Source organism: Rana temporaria, chromosome 3, assembly GCF_905171775.1.
Source record: "Rana temporaria chromosome 3, aRanTem1.1, whole genome shotgun sequence".
Classification (NCBI taxonomy): domain Eukaryota; kingdom Metazoa; phylum Chordata; class Amphibia; order Anura; family Ranidae; genus Rana; species Rana temporaria.
Window position 1 is genome coordinate 66,300,056 of NC_053491.1, and position 23,911 is coordinate 66,323,966.

General features: G+C 46.7%; 1 protein-coding gene across 1 annotated transcript in view; it reads right to left on the reverse strand.

Moving 5' to 3' along the window:
* MYO5C (myosin VC) overlaps positions 1-22,910 on the reverse strand; it is a 212,488-nt gene extending 189,578 nt beyond the window's left edge. The window contains exon 1 of the mRNA XM_040342694.1: positions 22,696-22,910. Coding sequence (XP_040198628.1) covers positions 22,696-22,722 — 27 coding nt within the window. The 5' untranslated portion in view covers positions 22,723-22,910. The remainder of the gene's footprint in view (positions 1-22,695) is intronic.
* Between the last annotated feature and the right edge of the window lie 1,001 nt (positions 22,911-23,911).

A 23,911-nucleotide genomic window follows, 5' to 3' on the forward strand; every position in this document is an offset into this window, starting at 1 on the left:
GCTCCCTGTCAATCTATTTTTTATCTTAACGCATTCTATGCATTAGGATGAAAAACCTTCTGTGTGTAGCAGCCACCCCAGTACCCCCCTAATACTTACCCTGAGCCCAATTCCTCCTCATTGGCTGAGGCACAGCTGCCGTGCCATTTGCTGTCAATCAAAGTCAGATAGCCAATCAGGCGAGAGAGGGGGAGGGGCTGAACGACAGCTGCATGTCTGAATGGACACATATAGCTGGATTCAGAAAGCTTTAGGCCGGCGTATCAGTGGATACGCTGTCGTAACTCTGAATCTACGCCGTCCTAAATTTAAGCGTATTCTGGAAACCAGATACGCTTAAATTAGGCTAAGATACGAGTGGCGTAAGTCTCCTACGCCGTCGTATCTTAGGGTGCAATATTTACGCTGGCCGCTAGGTGGCGCTTCCGTTGAGTTTGGCGTAGAATATGCAAATGACTAGATACGCCAATTCAGAAACGTGCGTGCGCCCGGCGCATTTTTTTTATGTCGTTTAAGTATGGCTTTTTACGGCGTAAAGTTAGTCGAACAAATAGCTGGCCTAGTCAATGTTAAGTATGGCCGTCGTTCCCGCGTCGAAATTTGAAAATTTTACGTCGTTTGCGCAAGTCGTCCGTGAATGTGGCTGGACGTAATTTACGTTCACGTCGAAACCAGTACGTCCTTGCGGCATACTTTGGAGCAATGCACACTGGGATATGTACACGGACGGCGCATGCCGTTCGTAAAAAACGTCAATCACGCCGGGTCACCCCCCATTTACATAAAACACGCCCCCTCATCCTCCTTTAAATTAGGCGCGCTTACGCCGGCCCCATTTACGCTACGCCGCCGTAACTTAGGAGGCAAGTGCTTTGTGAATACAGCACTTGCCTCTCTGACTTACGGCGGTGTAGCGTAAATACGATACGCTACGCCCCCTGAAAGATGCGCCGCCGTACCTGAATCTAGCTAAGAGAGCAGTAGCTCAGCTCGGGTGCCTCCATAGAAAGCTGCTGGGCTGTGGGGGCACTCGTCAGGAGGGAGGGGCTAGGAGCAGCAAAAAGGGACCCGAGAACAGGAAGATCCGGGCCGCTCTGTGGAAAACCACTGCAACAGAGCAAGTAAGTATAACATGTTTGTTATTTTATTTTTTTTAAACGAAACTTTACAATCACTTTAAATAGCACTTTGCAAAAAAATAAACATTAGAAAATACAGTCAGGGCTTTGAGTTGTGTGGTAACTAACTACTGAGATATAGTTTCATTAATGCAGTAATTACTGCATATTTTCAGGTGGTAATTTATTGCATTGAGCTGGTTGCTAAGGAGTGGGCCAGGAAGCAGGCCACCGCATCCTTAACAATGGATGACTCATCAGCTGAATGTAAAGAAAACATGCCATCTGTATGGACTTTAAGGGGAACCCCACACCAAAATGTAAAAAAAAGTCAGCGTGGGGTCCCCCCCAAAAATCCATACTAGACCCTTCTCCAAGAATGCAGCCCGGTAGGTCAGGAAAGGGAGGGGACAAATGAGCGCCCCCTCCTGAACCATACCAGACCACATGCCTTCAACATGGGGGGGGGGTGTTTTGGGGCAGGGAGGGGGCCCCTACTCATTCAATTCACCCAAAAAGTGTAAAGAAGCAAGAAAAGACACAACAAGTTCTGTGACGAGGTCAGAGGTTTGTTTTTTCCCCTCTTTTTTTAGGTGCAGCGGGCGTCATGATTCATGATAGATCTACTTCAGGGAACATTTTATTTTATTTTTTAATAATGTAATTGTCAAAAACTCTTGCAGTGTCTTTATTCACTTTTTTGGTGAATAGGTAGGGGTACTATATACCCCATACTCATTTACACATGGGGGGATCTTGAGGCAAACCTTCACAACCACCAGCCAGGGTTGTGGGGAAGATGCCTTTGTCCCTATCAACATGGGGACAAGGTGCTTTTCCCCCCAAGTTGAGAACATGTGGCCTGGTAAGGTTCGGGGGGCACTCATCCGCTACCTTTCTTGACCTGCCGAGCTGCAATTATGGATTTTGGGGGGCACCCCATGCCATTTTTTTGAAATTCTGGCATGGGGTTCACCCACTTCCTTACCAGGCAATTTTTTGCAATACGACACTGCGTCGCTTTAACAAAGAAATTGGGCAGTTCTGCGACGTTGTACCCGAATTAAATCGATGTCCTTTTTTTTCCACAAATAGTTTTATTTTGGTGGTATTTGATCACCTCTGCGGTTTTTATTTTTTTCACTATAAACAAAAAAAGCGAAAATTAAAAAATATATATATATATATATATTTATATATATATATATTTTTTTTTTTTACTTTTTGCTATAATAAATATCCCCAAAAAAATAAAAAATTCTTCCTCAGTTTAGGTCAATATGTATTCTTCTACATATTTTTGGTAACAAAAATCCCAATTAGTGTATATTGATTGGTTTGCTCAAAAGTTATGGCATCTACAAAATTAGGGGATAGATTTATGGCATTTAATTTTTTTTTACTAGTAATGGCCATGATCTATGATTTTCAGTGGGACTGTGACATTGTGGCAGACAGATCAGACACTTTTTTGGGACCAGTGACATTTATACAGCGATTAGTGCTATAAAAATGCACTGATTATTGTCAGGAAAGGGGTTATCACCAGGGGCGATCAAAGGGTAAAATGTTACCTAGGGAGGTGCTTCTAACTGTGGGGGAGTAGAGAGAGATTGCTGTTCCTAAACACTAGGAACAGACAAGCTCACTCTACTGCCCTGAAGGGAATTGGGATCTATTTGTTTACACTGGCAGATCCTTGTTCTGCCTCTCTGTGAAGCGACCGCCGGACCCGCTGATTCTCTCCTCCGCTAGCGAATGGGCACGCCCACAGATCGCTGTGTACGCGCCCGACGTACAATGATGACGATTCACGCAGGAGAGGCAACCTCCTGCAGCACAACTGCGGCAGCTGGTCAGGAAGTAGTTAACAAACAGCAGCCATTTAATTCCTTAAATAACGCGTGGTTGGACCTTGACTTATTCAACTAATGTGTTTATTTATCTATTTATTCAGCATGGAAAATGTCGTTTATGTGCTATTTACCGCGCATTTTTCAAATATCGCATAAACTGACTGTGAATTGACATTCTGAATATCGCATGCAATAAATGGAAAACGTGTCACGTGATCCAATTATCTTATGCAATATTCTTTTGTGAATTGAGCTCTGGGTCCCTAGAGCTAAGCAGGCACCCCATTGGCTAGCGCAAAGGGCACTAAAATTCCCCATCCCCGTTCCCCCCTTACCTTTATTCACAGGTTGCCACTGGTTTCTACAACAGGAATCTTCCCCCAGCAACAGCTCACTATTGGAGGCTTTCGGTGGGATTGGGACGCCATGCTGCAACCTATAAAAGGTCTCCTCTCCCCGCTCAGTCAGCCAGATCGCGGCTACCACCCACCTGTGTAGCTGCTGGCTTTTAATAAACATACACTCGACGTGCCGCTGGGAGCTTCGTTCCAGTCCCCCCATTCACCGCCGGCGCCTCCACTGCAACTGTGGGCACCCGGCCGTGACAGCTTTCGGCTTCACGGCCGGGCACTCACTGCGCACGCGCGAACGGCGCATCGCTCCCTGATTGGACATGCAATCGCCTGGGACCTGTCACGTGTCCCAGGTGATCGCCTACAGCAGGGGTGTCAAACTGGCAGCCCTCCAGCTGTTGCAAAACTACAAGTCCCATGAGGCATTGCAAGGCTAACAGTTACAAGCATGACTCTCACAGGCAGAGGCATGATGGGACTTGTAGTTTCGGAACAGCTGGAGGGCCGCCAGTTTGACACCCCTGGCCTACAGGGAGAGGCTGCTAAAAGGCGATATGACATATCGCCTTAGTGGTCCCTGGGCGGAAGGAGGAAGTGGGACAGGAAGTCTCCCTCCTACTGAAGCCCCCACTCCCCCTCAAAAAAATTACATGCCAAATGTGGCATGTAAGGGGGCGAGGAGTGGATTAAGCGGAAGTTCCACTTTTGGCTGGAACTCCGCTTTAAGGCTGGCCATTTATTAAACAATTTTCTTATTCAATTTCCCTTAGATTTACCTCCAACTATGTAGTGCAGGGGTGCCCAACCAGTGGCTCGGGGGCCACATGTGACCCGTGGAGCCCTCTGATGTGTCCCGCGACCTCCTGCTCTGGGATGGCAGGTTGACAAGCCCAGATTGCAGGTTGCCGACTTGCCATCCCAGAGCATCAGTGTAAAAGTAGCCTCAGGCCCCTTTCACACAATCGGTCTGACCCAATTGGACCCTCCATTCACCTCTATGGATCGGCAGATGTAAAGAGACTTGTGTCCATTGTACACCCATCTCTCTCCCCAATACAATCTGCTAAAAAAAACAGAAGTGGATCAGTCCCCTTCCATCTGATCGTATCAGAGGGCTCATAGAGAAGAATGGGCTGTGTCTGTGCTCACTCTACATATGCAAAGTGGACACAGACCTGTCATCCGCCTGCTCCGCTCATTGTGGCCCGCGACTGACTACCAAGTCGCTTAAGTGGCCCACGCTATTCAAAAGGTTGGGCACCCCTGAGGTAGTGTAAGGACCTGCCTGATTGCATTGAAATGGAAAGTTGTACAAGAAAATTGTATATTGTATGGCCAGCTTAAGATGCCCCCCCCCCCCCCTACAATTTTACAGTGCTTATGATGTGTTATTCATAGGTCACATGACTCAAAAGATGCAATAAAAAACGCAACACGGGTGCATTTTTGACACGTTCTTAATGCGTTTTGACTGCATTTAAATGGGGGGGGGGGGTTTTTGGTGCTGTTTTTTTTAACTGACCAAATATGAGCCAAAAAATGCAGCAAGCAGGAATTTTAACACCGCTTCCAAAGGTGCCAATAATGGCTGACAATAAATTAATATTCATTTAAATTAATGATATTAATTTAAAAGTTGAATATAATACAATTATATACAAAATATATATATATATATATATATATATTTTTTTTTAACCGCTTCCAGACCGCCCCATGTAGATATACGTCGGCAGAATGGCACGTACAGGCACATTGGCGTACCTGTACGTCCCTGCCTTTCCGCGGGTCGGGGGTCCGATCGGGACCCCCCCCGCTACATGCGGCGGTCGGATTCCCGCGGGGAGCGATCCGGGACGACCGTGCGGCTATTCGTTTATAGCCGCTCCGTCGCGATCGCTCCCCGGAGCTGAAGAACGGCTTCCCCGTGCTTCACTGTGGCGGCTGCATCGATCGAGTGATCCCTTTTATAGGGAGACTCGATCGATGACGTCAGTCCTACAGCCACACCCCCCTACAGTTGTAAACACACACTAGGTGAACCCTAACTCCTACAGCGCCCCCTGTGGTTAACTCCCAAACTGCAACTGTTGTTTACACAATAAAGAATGCAATTTAAATGCATTTTTTGCTGTGAAAATGACAATGGTCCCAAAAATGTGTCAAAATTGTCCGAAGTGTCCGCCATAATGTCGCAGTCACGAAAAAAATCGCTGATCGCCGCCAATAGTAGTAAAAAAAAAAAATTAATAAAAATGCAATAAAACTTTCCCCTATTTTGTAAATGCTATAAATTTTGCGCAAACCAACCGATAAACGCTTATTGCGATTTTTTTTTACCAAAAATAGGTAGAAGAATACGTATCGGCCTAAACTGAGGAAAAAAATTATTTTTATATATGTTTTTGGGGGATATTTATTATAGCACAAAGTAAAAAATATTGAATTTTTTTTCAAATTTTCGCTTTATTTTTGTTTATAGCGCAAAAAATAAAAACCGCAGAGGTGATCAAATACCACCAAAAAAAAGCTCTATTTGTGGGGAAAAAAGGACGCCAATTTTGTTTGGGAGCCACGTCGCACGGCCACGCAATTGTCTGTTAAAGCGACGCAGTGCCGAATTGTAAAAACACCTTGGGTCTTTAGGCAGCATATTGGTCCGGTCCTTAAGTGGTTAAATGTCAATTTCGGTTTTGGTTTCAGCCTTGTGCATCGTGAAAAAATTAAATGGGTGGTCTGACCTGCTGGTATCAACCTAGAGCTAAAATATGGGTCAAGCCCTGTACACACGGCTGAGAATCCCGTCGTAAAAAAAACGTTGTTTTTCTCAACGGGATTCTTGTCAAGCTTTCCTTGCATACACACTGTCAAGCCAAAATCTCATCGTTCTAAAACGCGGTGACGTACAACACGTACGACGGCACTATAAAGGGGAAGTTCGATTCCACTGGCGCCACCCTTGGGGCTGCTTTTGCTAATCTCATGTTATTGCGTGTTAGTAAAAGTTTGGTGAGAGACGATTCGCGCTTTTCAGTCTTCGTGTTTTCAGTCCGTTACAGCGTGACGAATGTGCTATCTCCATTATGAGCGCTAGTTTTACCGAAGGTGCGCTCCCGTCTCATACTTGATTCTGACCATGCGCAGGTTTTTAAGACTCGGAAAAGCATACGCACAAATGTTTTTCTCGTCGAACGACAAGAAAATAGAAAGCAGGGGGTAGATTCAGAGAGAAGATATGACGGCGTATCTCCAGATACAGCGTCGTATCTCTGAGTGTGCAGGGTCGTATCTATGCGCCTGATTCATAGAATCAGTTACGCATAGATTTCCCTAAGATCCGACGGGCGTAAGTGTCGTATCTTAGGCTGCATATTTACGCTGGCCGCTATGTGGCGCTTCCGTATATTTACGCGAGGAATATGCAAATGAGCTAGATACGCCGATTCAGAAACGTACGTCCGGCCGGCGCATTTTTTTACGTCGTTTACGTTAGGCTTTTTTCGGCGTATAGTTACCCCTGCTATACGAGGCGTATCCTATGTTAAGTATGGACGTCGTTCCCGCGTCGAGTTTTGAAAATTGTACGTCGTTTGCGTAAGTCGTTCGCGAATAGGGCTGGACGTAATTTACGTTCACGTCGAAAGCAATGACGATTTGCAGCGGAATTTCGAGCATTCGCACTGGGATTTTTTCGCGAACGGCGCATGCGCGTTCGTAAAAAACATCAAATACGCGGGGTCACAGTTAATATACATAAAACACGCCCACATAATCCACATTTAAATTAGGCGGGCTTACGCCGACACAGATACGTTACGCCGCCGTAACTAAGGGCGCAAGTTGTTTCTGAATACAGAACTTGCGCCCTAAATTACGGCGGTGTAGCGTATCTGAGATACGTTACGCCGGGCGGATAGATAGACCATTCTATCTGAATCCAGCCCCAGGTTTTCTTTTTTCTCGTTAAGATTCACAACAGTTTTCTCTGCAAAAAGCTCTGTCAGCAGTTTTCTTGCCGTGAAAAACGAGCGTTTGTACGAGGCTTCATTCTCAGGACTGAAATTCAGGAACAAAGCCATGTAACACATAAAGCCTCGTACACGCGATCGGTTTTTTTTTGCGGACAAAACGTAGGACTTTTGTCTGAAGGGCGTTGTCCAGAAATTGGTCTTGCGTACAAATGGCACACAATTGTCTGCCAACAAACACTGTTGTGTGTGAGCATTGATTCCGAGCATGCGTGTTTGTACGTTGGACTTGTGTACACGCGATCGAAAAAAATCCGGCAACAGACATTTGTCCACGGAAAAAATGTAAGCATGGTATCCAACGTTTGTCCGTGGAAAATCCAACAACAATTGTCTGATGGAGCATACAAATGGTCAGATTTTCTACCAGCAGCCTTTCCTCACACAATTCCCGTTGGAAAATCCAATCGTGTGTACGAGGCTTTATACAGAATACCTTCAATGGGTATAACTAGAACCTGACATATTGTCTCACCACAAGCACCGGCTCAGTCCCACTGTAATTCGGAGCAATAAAAATGGTGTAGTAGAACAAAAGCCATCTGTTTCCAGTGATTGCAAGTGCCCTCAGGTGGCACGTATCACCTTTCCTGTAGCCCCCTCTCCTAGTTATTGATAAACTACCTCCAGTAATAAGGTATTCCAAAGCTTTGTTGGTGACATGTATTATTTATTAACATGCTTTCTTGCTCCAACAAACACAGAGACAACATGTATGAGTAGACAACTTGGCCAATTCCTAGGACTATCTGAGGTACAAAGAATACCTTCCTCAAGCAATGCTTCCCCCAAGGTACATGTCTTTTTTTTATTAATTTATGGCTCATGCACATGGACGTGTTTGTGGGCATCTGGATGTATAGCAGGAAATCTTCCTGTAACTGTGGTGCCCGGGGGGCACAGCTGTGCATAACTCTACCCATAACAACAAATTATGCCGCGTACACACGACCGTTATTCATGTCATGGAAAAAAACGACGTTTTTCTCGACGTGATTCCTCTCAAGCCTGCCTTGCATACACACGGTCGAGAGAAAAAAACGCTTGAGTAAAGCGCGGTGACGTACAACACGTACGACGGCACTATAAAGGGGAAGTTCTATTCGAATGGCGCCACCCTTGGGGCTGCTTTTGCTGATTTCGTGTTGCCGCGTGTTAGTAAAAGTTTGGTGAGAGACGATTTGCGCTTTTCAGTCTTCGTGCTTTTCGGTCTGTTACAGCGTGACGAATGTGCTATCTCCATTCCGAACACTAGTTTTACCAGAACGAGCGCTTCTGTCTCATAACTTGCTTCTGAGCATGCGTGTCCCCCCCCATTAAAACGTACACACAACTGTTTTTCACAACGTGAAAAAGAACGACGTGAAAAACAACGAGAAAAAATAGAGCAGGTTCGACATTTTTAACAGGCCTTTTTCTTGTTTTTCACGACCAATTTAAAAAATTGCATTTTTCTCGTCATGATGTCGTATGTACGCGGCATTACAAATGAAAAAGGATGTGTGTAGGGGTGCAACTAACGATTATTTTCATAGTTGGCCGATTATTGTTTCGATTAATCGGATAATAGCCTTAAAAAATAAAAAAAATTATATATATTTTTTTTTTTTTGGGCCAATTTGTTGTTGAGCAGATTACAAAACACAAATTGCCGCAAAAACACATTCCATGCTTTTCTGCAGCTCCTCCATTGAAGTATATTGAACCAAAAAAAAAAAATAGCACCGTTTTGCTGTAAAAAAAAGTCCTTGCCCTTTCCAAATACACAGCAGCTGAAAAAAAAAATCATGGATGTGAACGTGTCCCATAGAAAAACGTGTAAATGAACTGTAGTGTGTTTCTGCAAAAAGCACCAAAAAACAGAGGTGTGACCCAGGCCTGAGATGTTTAGTAACATAATGGGGTGAAAAAAACAAAAATAAGTACAAAAAGAGCAAATAATCGCTACTGTAAGGGGTTCATTTTTTTTACTGTGGGACAGGGAAAGTAACATTTGCTTTGCTTTTTTGTACTATAAAGGGCTAATTTTAGTTTTTTTAACCCCATTATGTTACTGGCCGATTAATCGATTATGAAAATTGTAATCAATTAATTTCATAATCGATTAGTTGTCGAATAATCGATTAGTTGTTTCGGCCCCAGATGCGTGTTCACCTTCATTATGGCTAAGTGTAGTGTTCACTTGTTAACCTATTATGATAGTAAATGTGAAAAGAAACTACTACTGTATATACTCGAGTATAAGACAACCCGAATATAAGCCGAGGCACCTAATTTTACCACAAAAAACTGGGAAAACGTATTGACTCGAGTATAAGCCTAGGGTGTCCATCTGCATGTCTCACTTTGCCTCACCGTGTCCATGTCCATGCCTCACTGTGCCCATGTCTCACTGTGCCCATGTCTCACTGTTTCCATGCCTCACTGTGTCCATGCCTCACTGTGCCCATGTCTCACTGTGCCCATGTCTCACTGTGTCCATGACTAGACTGACGTTTAACATGGGAGTCTATGGAAGGGGTACACAGGTTTGAAAATTCGAAGCTCCCCAGCCGTAGGTTTCCCAGACAAAAAACTTTGCACGCGTGTAGAGGATAAATGGGGCTACATGTGTGCTAAGTTCCGGGTCCATCGGACCTACGACCGTCCGGTACCGGGTCCTCAAATTCACCAGAGAAATTACCATTTAACATGGAAGTCTACAGAAGGGGTGCCTGGCTTTGGAAAATCGATGCTCCCCCGTTGTAGAGGAAGAGTGGGTCTATATGTGTGCCAGTTTGGGGTCCAGGGGACCTACGGCCGGCCAGTACCGGGTCCCCAAAGTCCGGGAGATCAGGCGCAAAAAGGTGACGAGTGTAAGCCGAGGGGGGCATTTTCAGCACAAAAAAAATGTGCTGAAAAACTCGGCTTATACTCGAGTATATACGGTATATTCCCCAACCTTATAGCGCTAAATCAAATGAAATAACATAAAAATGATCAAAAAATAATGTAAGAATAAAAATATTGTCAAGAAAATATAGTCAAAAATATTGTCAAGAAAATAATAGTTGAAGCTGCTGCTGTAGTGAGCGGTCATATAACCTCATAAGTTGTCAGCAAAAAAAACAAAAATGATTAAACTCAGCGCTTTATATATATTATATTATATATGTAAACAGTAAACACAAATATAAAAAAGTGCCAGTGCATTCAACAAGATTAGTAGTCCATAAGTGCAAATAAAGTGCCAGTGCTGACAGTTTCTCTTGTGAAAATCCAGGTGTCACTCCATGCTCCCCTCCTGAATTCCACACTCACTGACAGTAAAATTTAAAACAGCATGGTGTATATTCTTAAAGTGGTTGTAAAACCTGTTACACCACTTTTACCTACAGGGTATAAATAAAGCTCACCTGTAGGTACTGGAATTATCTCCTAAACCTTCACGATTTAGGAGATATTTACCATATACGCTTGTTCCGGCGTCATCAGCGCATGCGTACTGAAGAAAGTGGCATTTCCAAAGGGCCTGTGCCGCGACCAGCAGCTCCCGCGCGCGAATGCGCTGGAGTGACGTCACGTGACTCTGGTCAGTCACAGAGCCAGAGTCCACGGCCCTGGAAGGAAGAGGGGTGAAGATGGATGTGGCAACCCGCGGGGACAACCAGGTCTTCGTTTTGCAGGTAAGTGCAACATAATGGGCTACTATGCGATGAGTACTAGCCCAATATGCTTTTACTTTACAGTGGGAAAAAAAGGAAGTAAAATCCATCAGGGTTTACTTCCTCTTTAACAGATGGATGCAGTGCCTTCTTTTTTCCTTCAAATGCCAGGTTCACATCTCAGGTGTGTTATGCAATCCAATGAAGAGAGAGATATCCATAGCATAATTCCATTTAGTTTATTAAAAAAATTAAGAAAGGTTTGAGCATGTATATCCTTTGGACCGATAGCCTCGGCGTGCGTTCCAACTGCTGAATAGACGTCACTATCTCGTCCCCGCTTGACGTGTTTCGCCCCCCCACTGGGCATCTTCAGAAGCTAGGGGCGCTTATCACTGGTTCTCTTGTATACCTTATTCCCCTCCTACTACACCTAGATCCTCCCACTGCTCTCTCGTAAGTAACTTCCTGTTGTAACGTCTGACATCATTTCCTGTATACGGCCAGAAGTAGTACGGCCACCATGTTGGAAAAGCATCAAAACACACCAGATCTCAACTTCTGACCACCTCTTAGCATTTTGTAGCTGCATAACCACATTTGCTGCTGTAGCTGCCTACAGTAATCAGCTACAGCAGGAACTTTGTAGCCATCTACAAATCACCAAAGAAAATCGGAAGAGTGGATTGCCAGATTCTCCTGCACATATGGTGGGACATATGACAAACGCTTCAGTATTGGGGTTTACCAACTTGTATACACAGTACTGGGCAGAAGCATATGGGAACATTCCTGGGAAGGCTTATCAAATCTAAAACCTGAAGGCTTTAGCACTGCCTGGTTTAAGTTTATAACCTTCATATACACAGCAGATAAACAAACTTCACCTTCGCCAACTTTTCTACAAGTCAAGAAGAAAAAAGCATGGAATTAAGTGAAAGAAAACAGCAATTTTTTAGGACTCCATGCATACATTCCAAAAAATATGCACTCCCTGGGTCACCCACTATACGTCTTCAGATACTGATGGTCATTAAACTGAATGAGTATAATGCCGCGTACAGACGATCGGACATTCCGGCATCAAAACCGTGGATTTTTTTCCGACAGATTGTTTGCTCAAACTTGTCTTGCATACACACAGTCCCACAAATGTTGTCAGAAATTCCGAACGAAAAGAACATGGTCACGTACAACACTATGACGAGTCAAGAAAAATGAAGTTCGATAATTCTGAGCATGCGTCGAATTGATTCCAAGCATGCGTAGGATTTTTGTGCATCGGAATTGGCTACAGACGATCAGAATCCCTGACAAGAACCAATGGAGCATACACACGGTCGGATTTTCCGACAGCAAGCTCACATCGAACATTTGTTGTCGGAAATTTCTGACCGTGTGCTTGCAGGATTAGAGTATGCAGGATTTGACCTAGGCAAAACCTTTTCTTTAGATTTGGATAAAGTGGCGAAGGCTTATATCCTCTGTGAAGTTTTTAATGCTAAACAACAAGAACAGAGGTCGCACCAGCTTTGCGCATTACCATTAGAGCTGCACAATTAATCATCAAGATTAGTGCCCCTGATGACGTCAGTGTGACAAAACAATCGTAGGGCGTCACGCACACGCACTGCACATGCGCGAACAGCAGTGGCTAGACTGACACATTACGGAGCTTGTAACCCCTTTCCTGCCAGTGTCATTTGTACAGTGACAATGCATATTTTTTTTAGCACTGATCACTGTATTAGTGTCACTGGTCCCCAAAAAGTGTCAAAAGTGTCAGTGAGGTGTCTGATTTGTCCGCCGAAATATTGCATTCCCGCTACAAGTTTCTAATCGCCGCCATTAGTAGTAAAAATTTTAAATAAAAAAATAAATAAACAAAAATATACCATAGTTTGTAGACACTATGGCCCAGATTCACAAAGCACTTACGCCGACGTATAACAAGTTACGCCGATGTAAGTGCAAATGTGCGCTGTCGTATCTGTGCGCCAGACCCACAAACTAATATGCGCCTAAAAACAGGCTACACCCCGCCGGCATAGCTTGCTTACGCCGGCGTAGGGTGGGTGCACATTTAGGCTGGGAGCACGGTGCCGCTCCCATTGATTAGCCATTCAAACATGCAAATGAGGGAAATACAGCGATTCACGAACGTGCGTGTGCCCGGCGCATGCTACGCGAGATGCGCGTAAGTTGTACGTCCGGCGTGAAGTTATTCCCCATAAAGGAGGTGCAACCCAGCAACAGACATGCAAAGGTCTGCACCAGGGAACACAAGCTGGCGTATTGTGCGTTGGACGTGTGTCTGGCTGGGCGTACGTTATGTGCACGGCGTACGCTGTGATCCGGCCTAGCTTAGGCAGTTGTGCCGGCGTGGTTATGAGCAGGCGCAGGGGGGGTGTGCTGTGCATGCGTCCACGCTTAATTTACATGGGGTCACGCCCACTTCCACCTACGCCGGCGTACGCCTTCAAAACCCACGCCACGCTGGCGCATCGTTGGGAGCACTGGCTTGGTGAATGCAATGCTTGCCTCTCTGCGCTGCGTTGGCATAGCGTACAGTGTTTGCCTACGGCGGCGTAATGTGCGCTTTGCTCTCTGTGAATCTGGGCCTATAACTTTTGTGCAAACCAATCAATATACACATATTGTTGTTTTTTTTAACCAAAAATATGTAACAGAATACATATTGGCCTAAATTTATGAAGAAATTTGATTTTTTTATTTTTTTTATTATTATTATTTTATTTATTATTATTTTTTTTATTGGGAATGTTTTAGGCTGGGTTCACAGTACTATTGCAAATTGCAGGAGAATGTGACCTGCTCTCTATCACATATCTCCGCAGCGGCTTTGGTGCAAATTTGCACAGGAACCCTGTGCGTCTTTTAGTCCGTTTCAGGCCCAAAATTCAGGCTGAAATCGGACTTGAAACGGTGAACCAGGACGCACTGGACCTTCGCTGGGAGCCGCACTGGCATCCAGTGTGAACCAAGCCTTAGCCCTGGTTAATACTGGTGCGATCTGTCAAATCGCATGTCAAATCGGCGGCATTTGCCGGCAATGGCACTGTCCTAATCGGTGCAACACCGCATCTGCGGCACTGCACTGGTTTCAAAAAGTAGTTTCTGTACTACTTTTTGCGACATTGACATCTGTGCAGAAACCTGTCTCTGAAATCACGAAATCGGGACTGACAAGCGGGAGTGAATTGGTGAAAGTTCATCTGAACTCGCACGGCTTCGCTCCCGCGGCCCAGCGTGAACCTGAGCTGATAGCAGAAAGTAAAAAATACTGTTTATTTGTTTTCAAAATTGTCAGTCTTTTGTATATAGTGAAAAAAAACGCAGAGGTGATCAAATACCATCAAAAGAAAGCTCTATCTGTGGGGTACAATGTCGCATGACCACGCAATTGTCAGTTAAAGTAACGCAGTGCCGTATTACAAAAAATGGCCTGGACATGAAGGGGGCAAAACCTTCCCGGAGCTGAAGTGGTTAAAAAAAAAAGGAGTCACTATGGCAAACATTTGAAAAATCTTAAAACGCAAAGGGGATGATTTACTAAAGTCAATCCACTTAGCACTGCAAGTGCACATGGAAGTGCAGTCGTTGTAGATCTGTTTACATATGAGATCATCTCTCATTGGCCGCACAGATCGCATCGCAAACGGCCACTCTGATTGGCCATTCGCAGCGATCTGTAATTGGCTGTGTCCAAGGGACACGGGCAACACAGAGTTTCCCCGCTGCGCGCTCTGGAGCGCGCACGGGGAACGCCCAAAGGGGCGGACGTCAATTGACGTCCAGTTGGATATTCAGATCCGCGCTGTAGCCGTCATTCGGCTATAGCGCGGGTCTCAAGAAGTTAAACAATTGTAATATTTTTAAAGCTCATGTGATAAGGCTCCAGACCCGGTCATCCTCCATGCAGCTTTGGCTACATTCCAGGTCTAAGGAACACTCTGCAGCCACAGCAGTGGGCCAATAATAATGATAGAAGATTGTTTTCTAACCTCTCCAATTGCTATTCCCCTTATGGGTCAAGGCTGCCACTATCTACAAGCGTCCTTCAGATGCCTGAACCTTCCAAAGATTGCTGTACTGGGAGACTAATACTGCTTTATGGATCTGATAATTATTAAAGTGGAGTTCCACCTTCATTTTTATTATTTTGCCAAAATGAAAAAAAATATAGAAAAAATAAATGAAAAAAAAAAAGGTTTTATACTCACCAGAAAGGGCTGTTGCTATACGGAACTAGCCCTTCTGCCTCTCCCTCCACTGCGGTCGTCTTTTTCCTCGTCCTCCATCGCGGTGTCTTCTGGTGAATGGGGCGCGCTGCCTTCTGGGGACTGTGTGTATCCCAGGAGGCAGCTGCCCATTCACAAAGCGCTGTGCGAGCACGGAGAGCAGAAGAAGAGAGCGGAGAAGACAGAAGAAGACCCCCAAAGTCAGAAGAAGACTCCGGGAGAGCGGAGAAGTCGGAAGAAGACCCCCGGAGCTGACTAATAAAATATTTTAAAAACCTGTGTAGTGTGTTTATTTTTTTTTGACACTTTTCTTCCCGGTGAATGGGTAGGGGTACGATGTACCCCATACTCATTCACCTAGGGTGGGGGGTCGATAAGCCCCCCCGCCCGCAGACCCCGACAACCAACGGCCAGGGTTGTCGGGAAGAGGCCCTGTCCTCATTAACATGGGGGCAGGGTGCTTTGGGGTGGGGGGGGGCCGCAGGGCGCCCCCCTGCCCCAGAGCACCTACCTCCCCATATTGAGGGCATGCGGCCTGGCACGGTTAAGGAGGGGGGGGCACTCGCTCATCCCCACCCCCTTTCCTGACCGGCCGGGCTGCTGCTCGGATACGGGTCTGGTATAGATTTTGGGGGGAACCCATGCCGGTTTTGGGCCTGGTATGCTCTTGGAGGGGAACCCATGCCGGTTTTTCTGTTAAAATTTGGCGTGGAGTTCCCCCTCAAGATAAGCAGAGTACAAGTCGCATGCCAAAGTCGGAGCGTGCATGACTGCAATCCGACTTTGATCATACTTCAATGATATTCAATGGGCTGAAATAGGATTTAAAGTCGGACCAAAGTAGTACAGGGAGCATTTGCAAAGTCGCTCCGACTTGTGTCGGACCAGTTAAGACGGCTCTCATAGGGAAACATTGATTTTCACACGTCATGCGACATGAGCTCCCAATGTCGGAGCGTTCGTCGGACCAGTGTGAACCCGGCCTCAATCAGCAATATTTCTGTCTCTCAGGTGTCTTCTATACAGGTAAAGAGCTGAGATTAGAAGCACTCTCTTAAAGGGAGTGCTCCTAATCTCAGCTTGTTATCTGTATAAAAGACTCCTGTCCACAGAAGCAATCAACCAATCAGATTCCAGTCTCTCCACCAAGGCCAGAGCCCAAGTCCAAGGATGTCAGGGACAAGATTGTAGACCTACACAAGGCTGGAAGAGCTACAAGACCTTCGCCAAGCAGCTTGGTGAGAGGGGGACAACTGTTGGTGCGATTATTTGCAAATGGAAGAAACACAAAATAACTTTCACTCTCCCTCAGTCTAGGGCTCCATGTAAGACCTCACCTTGTGGAGTTTCTATAATCATGAGAACAGTGAGGAATCACCCAGAACTACACGGGAGAATCTTGTCAATGATCTCAAGGCAGCTGGGACCATCGTCACCAAGAAAACAATTGGTAACACACATTGCCGTGAAGGGCTGAAATCCTGCAGTGCCCACAAGGTCTCCCTGCTCAAGAAAGCACATGTACAGGTTCATTTGAAGTTTGCTAATGCAGGGCTTGACAAATCCCGGGTCGCCAGGTCGCCATGGCGACTAGAAATAGCGTCCTGGCGACTTGGCTTGGAAGGTGGGCAAAAAAAATAAAAAATTTGTTCCATAGGACTGGCGCTCCGCGGACTAGGCCGAAGCCACGGCCTCGCCTAAAACATCCTGCCCGCAGCTCGCCGCGATCCTGGGAAAAGGCCGTGACCGGCATCTGCCGCTCGCGGCCTTTTCCCAGGATCGCTGCGGGCAGGATGTTTTAGGTGAGGCCGCGGCTTCGGCCTAGTCCGCGAAGCGCCTTTTCCCCAGGATCGTGGCGGACTATGCCCCCACCTCCCCCGCCGCTCGATCGCGGGGGGCCCGTGATGTCCGGTAATTGAGGCCGCGGCTTTGCGGCCTTGTGAAGTCCCCAGCTCTTCCTTGTGTGAGCTGGCGCCATCTGGTGGTGGCCGTTGGTATTAAAAGATAAGCATTACAAGTTGAAAAGCAATTCTAATGTCATTTTTCACTATTTTCACTGCCATCTTCTTACCTCTAATTAGAACCCCCAAACATTATATATATTTTTTATCCTAACACCCTAGAGAATAAAATGGCGATCGTTGCAATACTTTCTGTCACGCCGTATTTGCGCAGCGGTCTTACAAGCACACTTTTTTGGAAAGAAAATTACACTTTTTTTAATTAAAAGATAAGACAACAGTAAAGTTATCCCCATTTTTTTTTATATTATGAAAGATAATGTTACGCTGAGTAAATTCATTCCCAACATGTCACGCTTCAAAATTGCGTCCGCTCGTGGAATGCCGACAAACTTTTACCCTTTAAAATCTTCATAGGCGACGTTTAAAAAAATCGACATGTTTTGTTTTGAGTTACAGAGGAGGTCTAGGGCTAGAATTATTGCTCTCGCTCTACCAATCGCGGCGATACCTCACATGTGTGGTTTGAACACCGTTTACATATGCGGGCGCTGCTCACGTATGTGTTCGCTTTTGCGCCCAAGCTCGTCGGGACGGGGTGCGTTTTCTGGCTCCTAACTTTTTTAGCTGTCTCCTAGATTCCAAGCAAATTTGTCAAACCCTGTGCTAATGGATATCTGAATGATTCAGAGGAGAACTGGGTGAGTGTTGTGGGAAGAGGAGGCCAAAATCGAGTTCTTTGGCATCAACTCAATGCTTGAAGGAGAAATGCTGCCTACATGACCCCAAGAACACCATCCCCATCGTCAAACATGGAGGTGGAAACATTAAACTTTGGGGGTGTTTTTCTGCTAAGGGGGCAGGACAACTTCACTGCATCAAAGGGACAATGGACGGGGCTAGGTACCATCAAATCTTGGGTGAGAACCTCCTTCCCTCAGCCAGGGCATTGAATATGGGTCATGGATGGGTATTCCAGCATGACAATGACCCAAAACACACAAGGCAACAAAGGAGTGGCTCAAAAAGAGGCACATTAAGGTATTGGAGTGGCCTAGCCAGTCTCCAGACCTTAATCCCATAGAAAATATGTGGAGGGAGCTGAAGGTTCGAGTTACCAAACGTCAGCCTCCAAACCTTTAATGACTTGGAGAGGATCTGCAAAGAGGAGTAGGACAAAATCCCTCCTGATGTGTGCAAACCTGGTGACCAACTACAAGAAACGTCTAGAAAAAGAAAAAAACACATTGTGCAGAGAGATAATGCTGCTCACCCCGAAATTATTGTCAAGGGTATTTCCCCCAGTGGGGTTTTTGGGCAGCTCAATTAATGGATTATAGACAACGTATGTAAAAAGAAGGAAGTTTTTATTGTGTGATGACACATACATGGGGAATATTCAAATAGTTAAAATATGAGTTACAAAGGTACAAAAGTGGTTAAAATTCCCATACATATAAATAAATGACAAAAAACAACAACTGTCGAACAGCTTGACATGTGTATATACAAGCATAATTACTGACGCGTTTCGACCTTTATACATGTCTTCTTCAGAGGTTTTGTTGTAACTGGAAAAGATTTACAAAAATGATTAGATGCTTCTACAGATATCCTACCTGCCATATCCCCATAATTTGAAAGGGGAAAGAAGAAAACACAAACTACTTTATAAGAAAGATTAACAAAAATGACCAAGTCAATATGTATGGTTGGGAATGAAACAATCTGCACTGAACTCATTCTTAAAGAAACATAATCCAAATACCGTATTTTTCGGACCATAAGACGCACTTTTTTCTCCAAAAAATATGGGTGAAAATGTGTCTGAGTCTTTTGGTCCGAATATACATCAGGCACTGCCCCCTGCCGCCGCTGGCAACACCCCCGTCACTGCCGGCATCACCCCCCGCCACCGTTGGTAACTCCCCCCGGCCACTGCAAGAAAGCCACCCCCCCACACTAAAAATAAAAAGCCCCCCCACGTGTTCCGACGGCCGCACAGAGTCCCCCATTATGCCGCATACAGTGAATGTCCTGGGCGGTCCCCATTTACCTGGGCTCGGTTTAGTTTCCTCGGGCAGGAGGGGTGGGTCCCGGCTCAGCTGGGCTCGGCCATACTCGGGGGGGGGAAGGGGGCGGTCCCCGCTCAGCTCACTTCGGCTGTTCTCGGCAATCATCGGGCGGTCGGTCTTGATAGCCGAGAACAGCCGAAGTGAGCTGAGCAGGGAAGAGCACAGCGGAAGTGAACTGAGCGGGGACCGCCCCCTTCCCCCGAGTATGGCCGAGCCTAGCTGAGCAGGGACCGCCCCTCTTCCTGTGCAGCATATCTGAGCCCAGCTGAGCAGGGACCCACTCCTCCTGCCCGAGGAAAGCCGAGCCCAGGTAAATGGGGACCGCCCAGGACATTCTAATGTAAGCACTGACCTGAAAATATATTAGAAGAAGGATGCTCACTATGTCCGCAGCCCCTGTCCCTGTCCATAGCCCCTGTCCCTGTCCATAGCCCCTGTCCATGTCTGCAGCCCCTGTCCACGTCCGCAGTCCCTGTTCCTGTCCATGTCCGCAGTCCCTGTTCCTGTCCATGTCCGCAGTCCCTGTTCCTTTTCATGTCCATAGTCCCTGTCCATGTCTGCAGCCCTTGTCCCTGTCCATGTCCGCAGTCCCTGTTCCTTTTCATGTCCATAGTCCCTGTCCATGTCTGCAGCCCTTGTCCCTGTCCATGTCCGCAGTCCCTGTTCCTTTTCATGTCCATAGTCCCTGTCCATGTCTGCAGCCCTTGTCCCTGTCCGCAGTCCCTGTTCCTTTTCATGTCCATAGTCCCTGTCCATGTCTGCAGCCCTTGTCCCTGTCCATGTCCGCAGTCCCTGTTCCTTTTCATGTCCATAGTCCCTGTCCATGTCCGCAGCCCTTGCCCCTGTCCATGTCCGCAGCCCTTGTCCATGTCCATGTCTGCAGTCCCTGTCCATGTCCACAGCCCCTGTCCATGTCCACAGCCCCTGTCCATGTCTGCAGTCCCTGTCCATGTCCGCAGTCCCTGTCCATGTCCGCAGTCCCTGTCCATGTCCGCAGCACAGCCCCTGTCCATGTCCATGTCCACAGCAAATATTTTAGTACACCATTTGGTTCAGAATATTTTTTTCTTGTTTTCCTCCTCTAAAACCTAGGTTTGTCTTAGGCTGCATTCACACCTAATCGCGGCGTTTTGTCCTGTGAATTGCGGCGACAAATTGCAGCGTTTTGTACCGCGATTTGCGGCGACAAAACGCTGCGATTTTAACCCCCATTAACCCCCAGGTCCACATCTCTCATGCCGAACGCTGAAGCCACCTGAAAAAAAGGGTCCGGGACTTGTTTTGAGCTTCAGGCGTTCGGCGTTTCGGCGTGGAGATGTGAACCATCTCCATAGAGGGCAATGGTATTTCTCCCCTCCAGCGTATCGAGCGTCGGGCGTAAATACGGGGGGTGACCTGCTTTTGGGGTGTGGAGAGGTCAGGACACCAGCCTGTGGATCCGTTTGGGGCTCTCGTTACTTTGATGGATGAGTTCAGTGCAGATTGTTTCATTCCCAACCATACATATTACCCTGTTAATTTTTGTTAATCTTTCTTATAAAGTAGTTTGTGTTTTCTTCTTACCCCTGTCCTTTCTTCTTTCAAATTATGGGGATATGGCAGGTAGGATATCTGTAGAAGCATCTAATCATTTTTGTAAATCTTTTCCAGTTACAACAAAACCTCTGAAGAAGACCTGTATAAAGGTCGAAACGCGTTAGTTATTGTTATATGCTTGTATATACACATGTCAAGCTGTTCAACAGTTGTTGTTTTTTGTCATTTATTTCTATGTATGGGAATTTTAACCACTTTTGTACCTTTGTAACTCATATTTTAACTATTTGAATATCCCCCATGTATGTGTCAATAAAAACGTCCTTCTTTTTACATACGTTGTCTATAAACCATTAATTGAGCTGCCCAAATACCCCACAGAAACGTCTGACCTCTGTGATTGCCACCAAGTACTAAGTCATGTTCTGCAAAGGGGTCAAATATTTATTTCACTCATTAAAATGCAAATCCATTTATAACTTTTTTGTCAGTGGGCAAACATACGAAATCAGCGGGGGACCAAGTACTTTTCCCCCCTCACTGTAAATACTTCTCCCTGGCCGTCAGCTGCAGTGTACACTGAGCTGCGCATGCGCCGCTGTGTGCCGTGGTGCTGTGACTCCAGAACACATGCAGGGGGGGGGGGGGACATCATCAATATTTGGGGGTTTCAAGCAGCCAGAACCTGGAAGGAAGACGAGTGAAGATGGACGCACTGAGGACCTGTGTAATGGGTGATGGCGCAGTGCTGGGGGTCTATTATGACATCACTGGGGGTCCATTATGACATCACTGGGGGTCCATTATAACATCACTGGGGGCCCATTATGATATCACTGGGGGCCCATTATGACATCACTGGGGGTCCATTATGACATCACTGGGGGCCCATTATGACATCACTGGGGGCCCATTATGACATCACTGGGGGTCTATTATGACATCGCTGGGGGCCCATTATGACATCACTGGGTGTCCATTATGACATCACTGTGGGTCTATTATGACATCGCTGGGGGCCCATTATGACATCACTGGGGGTCTATTATGACATCGCTGGGGGCCCATTATGACATCACTGGGTGTCCATTATGACATCACTGTGGGTCTATTATGATATCACTGGGGGCCCATTATGACATCGCTGGGGGTCTATTATGACATCACTGGGGGCCCATTATGACATCACTGGGGGCCCATTATGACATCACTGGGGGCCCATTATGACATCGCTGGGGGCCCATTATGACATCGCTGGGGGCCCATTATGACATCGCTGGGGGCCCATTATGACATCACTGGGTGTCCATTATGACATCACTGGGTGTCCATTATGACATCACTGTGGGTCCATTATGACATCGCTGGGGGTCCATTATGACATCGCTGGGGGCCCATTATGACATCACTGGGGGCCCATTATGACATCACTGGGTGTCCATTATGACATCACTGGGTGTCCATTATGACATCACTGGGGGCCCATTATGACATCGCTGGGGTCTATTATGACATCACTGGGGGTCCATTATGACATCACTGGGGGCCCATATAGAAAAAAAAAACTTTACGACAGTTTGAACACAGAATGTCCTATTGGGATCCATGTAGAGAGTGGACACACCATATGGATACAAAGTTTAGTGCACACAATAGAAGGGATCTCCTATGGCTGCCTCTATTGTACTCAGTACTGTACAGGAAGTCGCCCGATCTGTTACATTGTTTCCAATCATGATCGGTGATGACAGCACAGTGCGGGGATCACTGGCTCCCCTATATGACGTCACCGCTCGGTGTTCACACAGCAGCCCCTTCTCAGTCCCCCCCGCGGTCCGATCACCGGGGAGAGGAGACCATACCTGAGTGTAGAGCTCGGCCAGAGCCATGGTGTCCGGAGGGTGGACGGTCCGCCCGATCTGCTCTCCCCCCGCCTTGTTCTGGGTTAATCCTCGGCAGTGATCGGTCACACATTCACGGGTTGCCCATGGGGTGCTCAGTGCGCGTTCATGTCCGCATTGCCTGCAGCGGAGAGACGTGCCCGCGCTGCACCTGTCCCGGGAGCTGAGCAGGTGGGCGCGCCCTGTGGGATGACTGTACAGTGAGCGGGGTGTGACCTTCAGACTCAGAGAACTCCTACAGGACGGATGGAGGACCTGGAGGTCCATGGGACCTGAACCTGTCTACAACAGGGGAACCCTTCATATAATCCGGAGGTCCATGGGACCTGAACCTGTCTACACCAGGGGAACCCTAATATAATCCGGAGGTCCATCATGGGACCTGAACCTGTCTACACCAGGGGAACCCTTCATATAATCCGGAGGTCCATGGGACCTGAACCTGTCTACACCAGGGGAACCCTAATATAATCTGGAGGTCCATCATGGGACCTGAACCTGTCTACACCAGGGGAACCCTAATATAATCCGGAGGTCCATGGGACCCGAACCTGTCTACACCAGGGGAACCCTCATATAATCTGGAGGTCCATCATGGGACCTGAACCTGTCTACACCAGGGGAACCCTAATATAATCCGGAGGTCCATGGGACCTAAACCTGTCTACACCAGGGGAACCCTAATATAATCCGGAGGTCCATCATGGGACCTGAACCTGTCTACACCAGGGGAACCCTAATATAATCCGGAGGTCCATGTGACCTGAACCTGTCTACACCAGGGGAACCCCTCATATAATCTGGAGGTCCATCATGGGACCCGAACCTGTCTACACCAGGGGAACCCTAATATAATCTGGAGGTCCATGGGACCTGAACCTGTCTACACCAGGGGAACCCTAATATAATCTGGAGGTCCATCATGGGACCCGAACCTGTCTACACCAGGGGAACCCTAATATAATCTGGAGGTCCATGGGACCTGTACCTGTCTACACCAGGGGAACCCCTCATATAATCTGGAGGTCCATCATGGGACCTGAACCTGTCTACACCAGGGGAACCCTAATATAATCTGGAGGTCCATCATGGGACCCGAACCTGTCTACACCAGGGGAACCCCTCATATAATCTGGAGGTCCATCATGGGACCTGAACCTGTCTACACCAGGGGAAC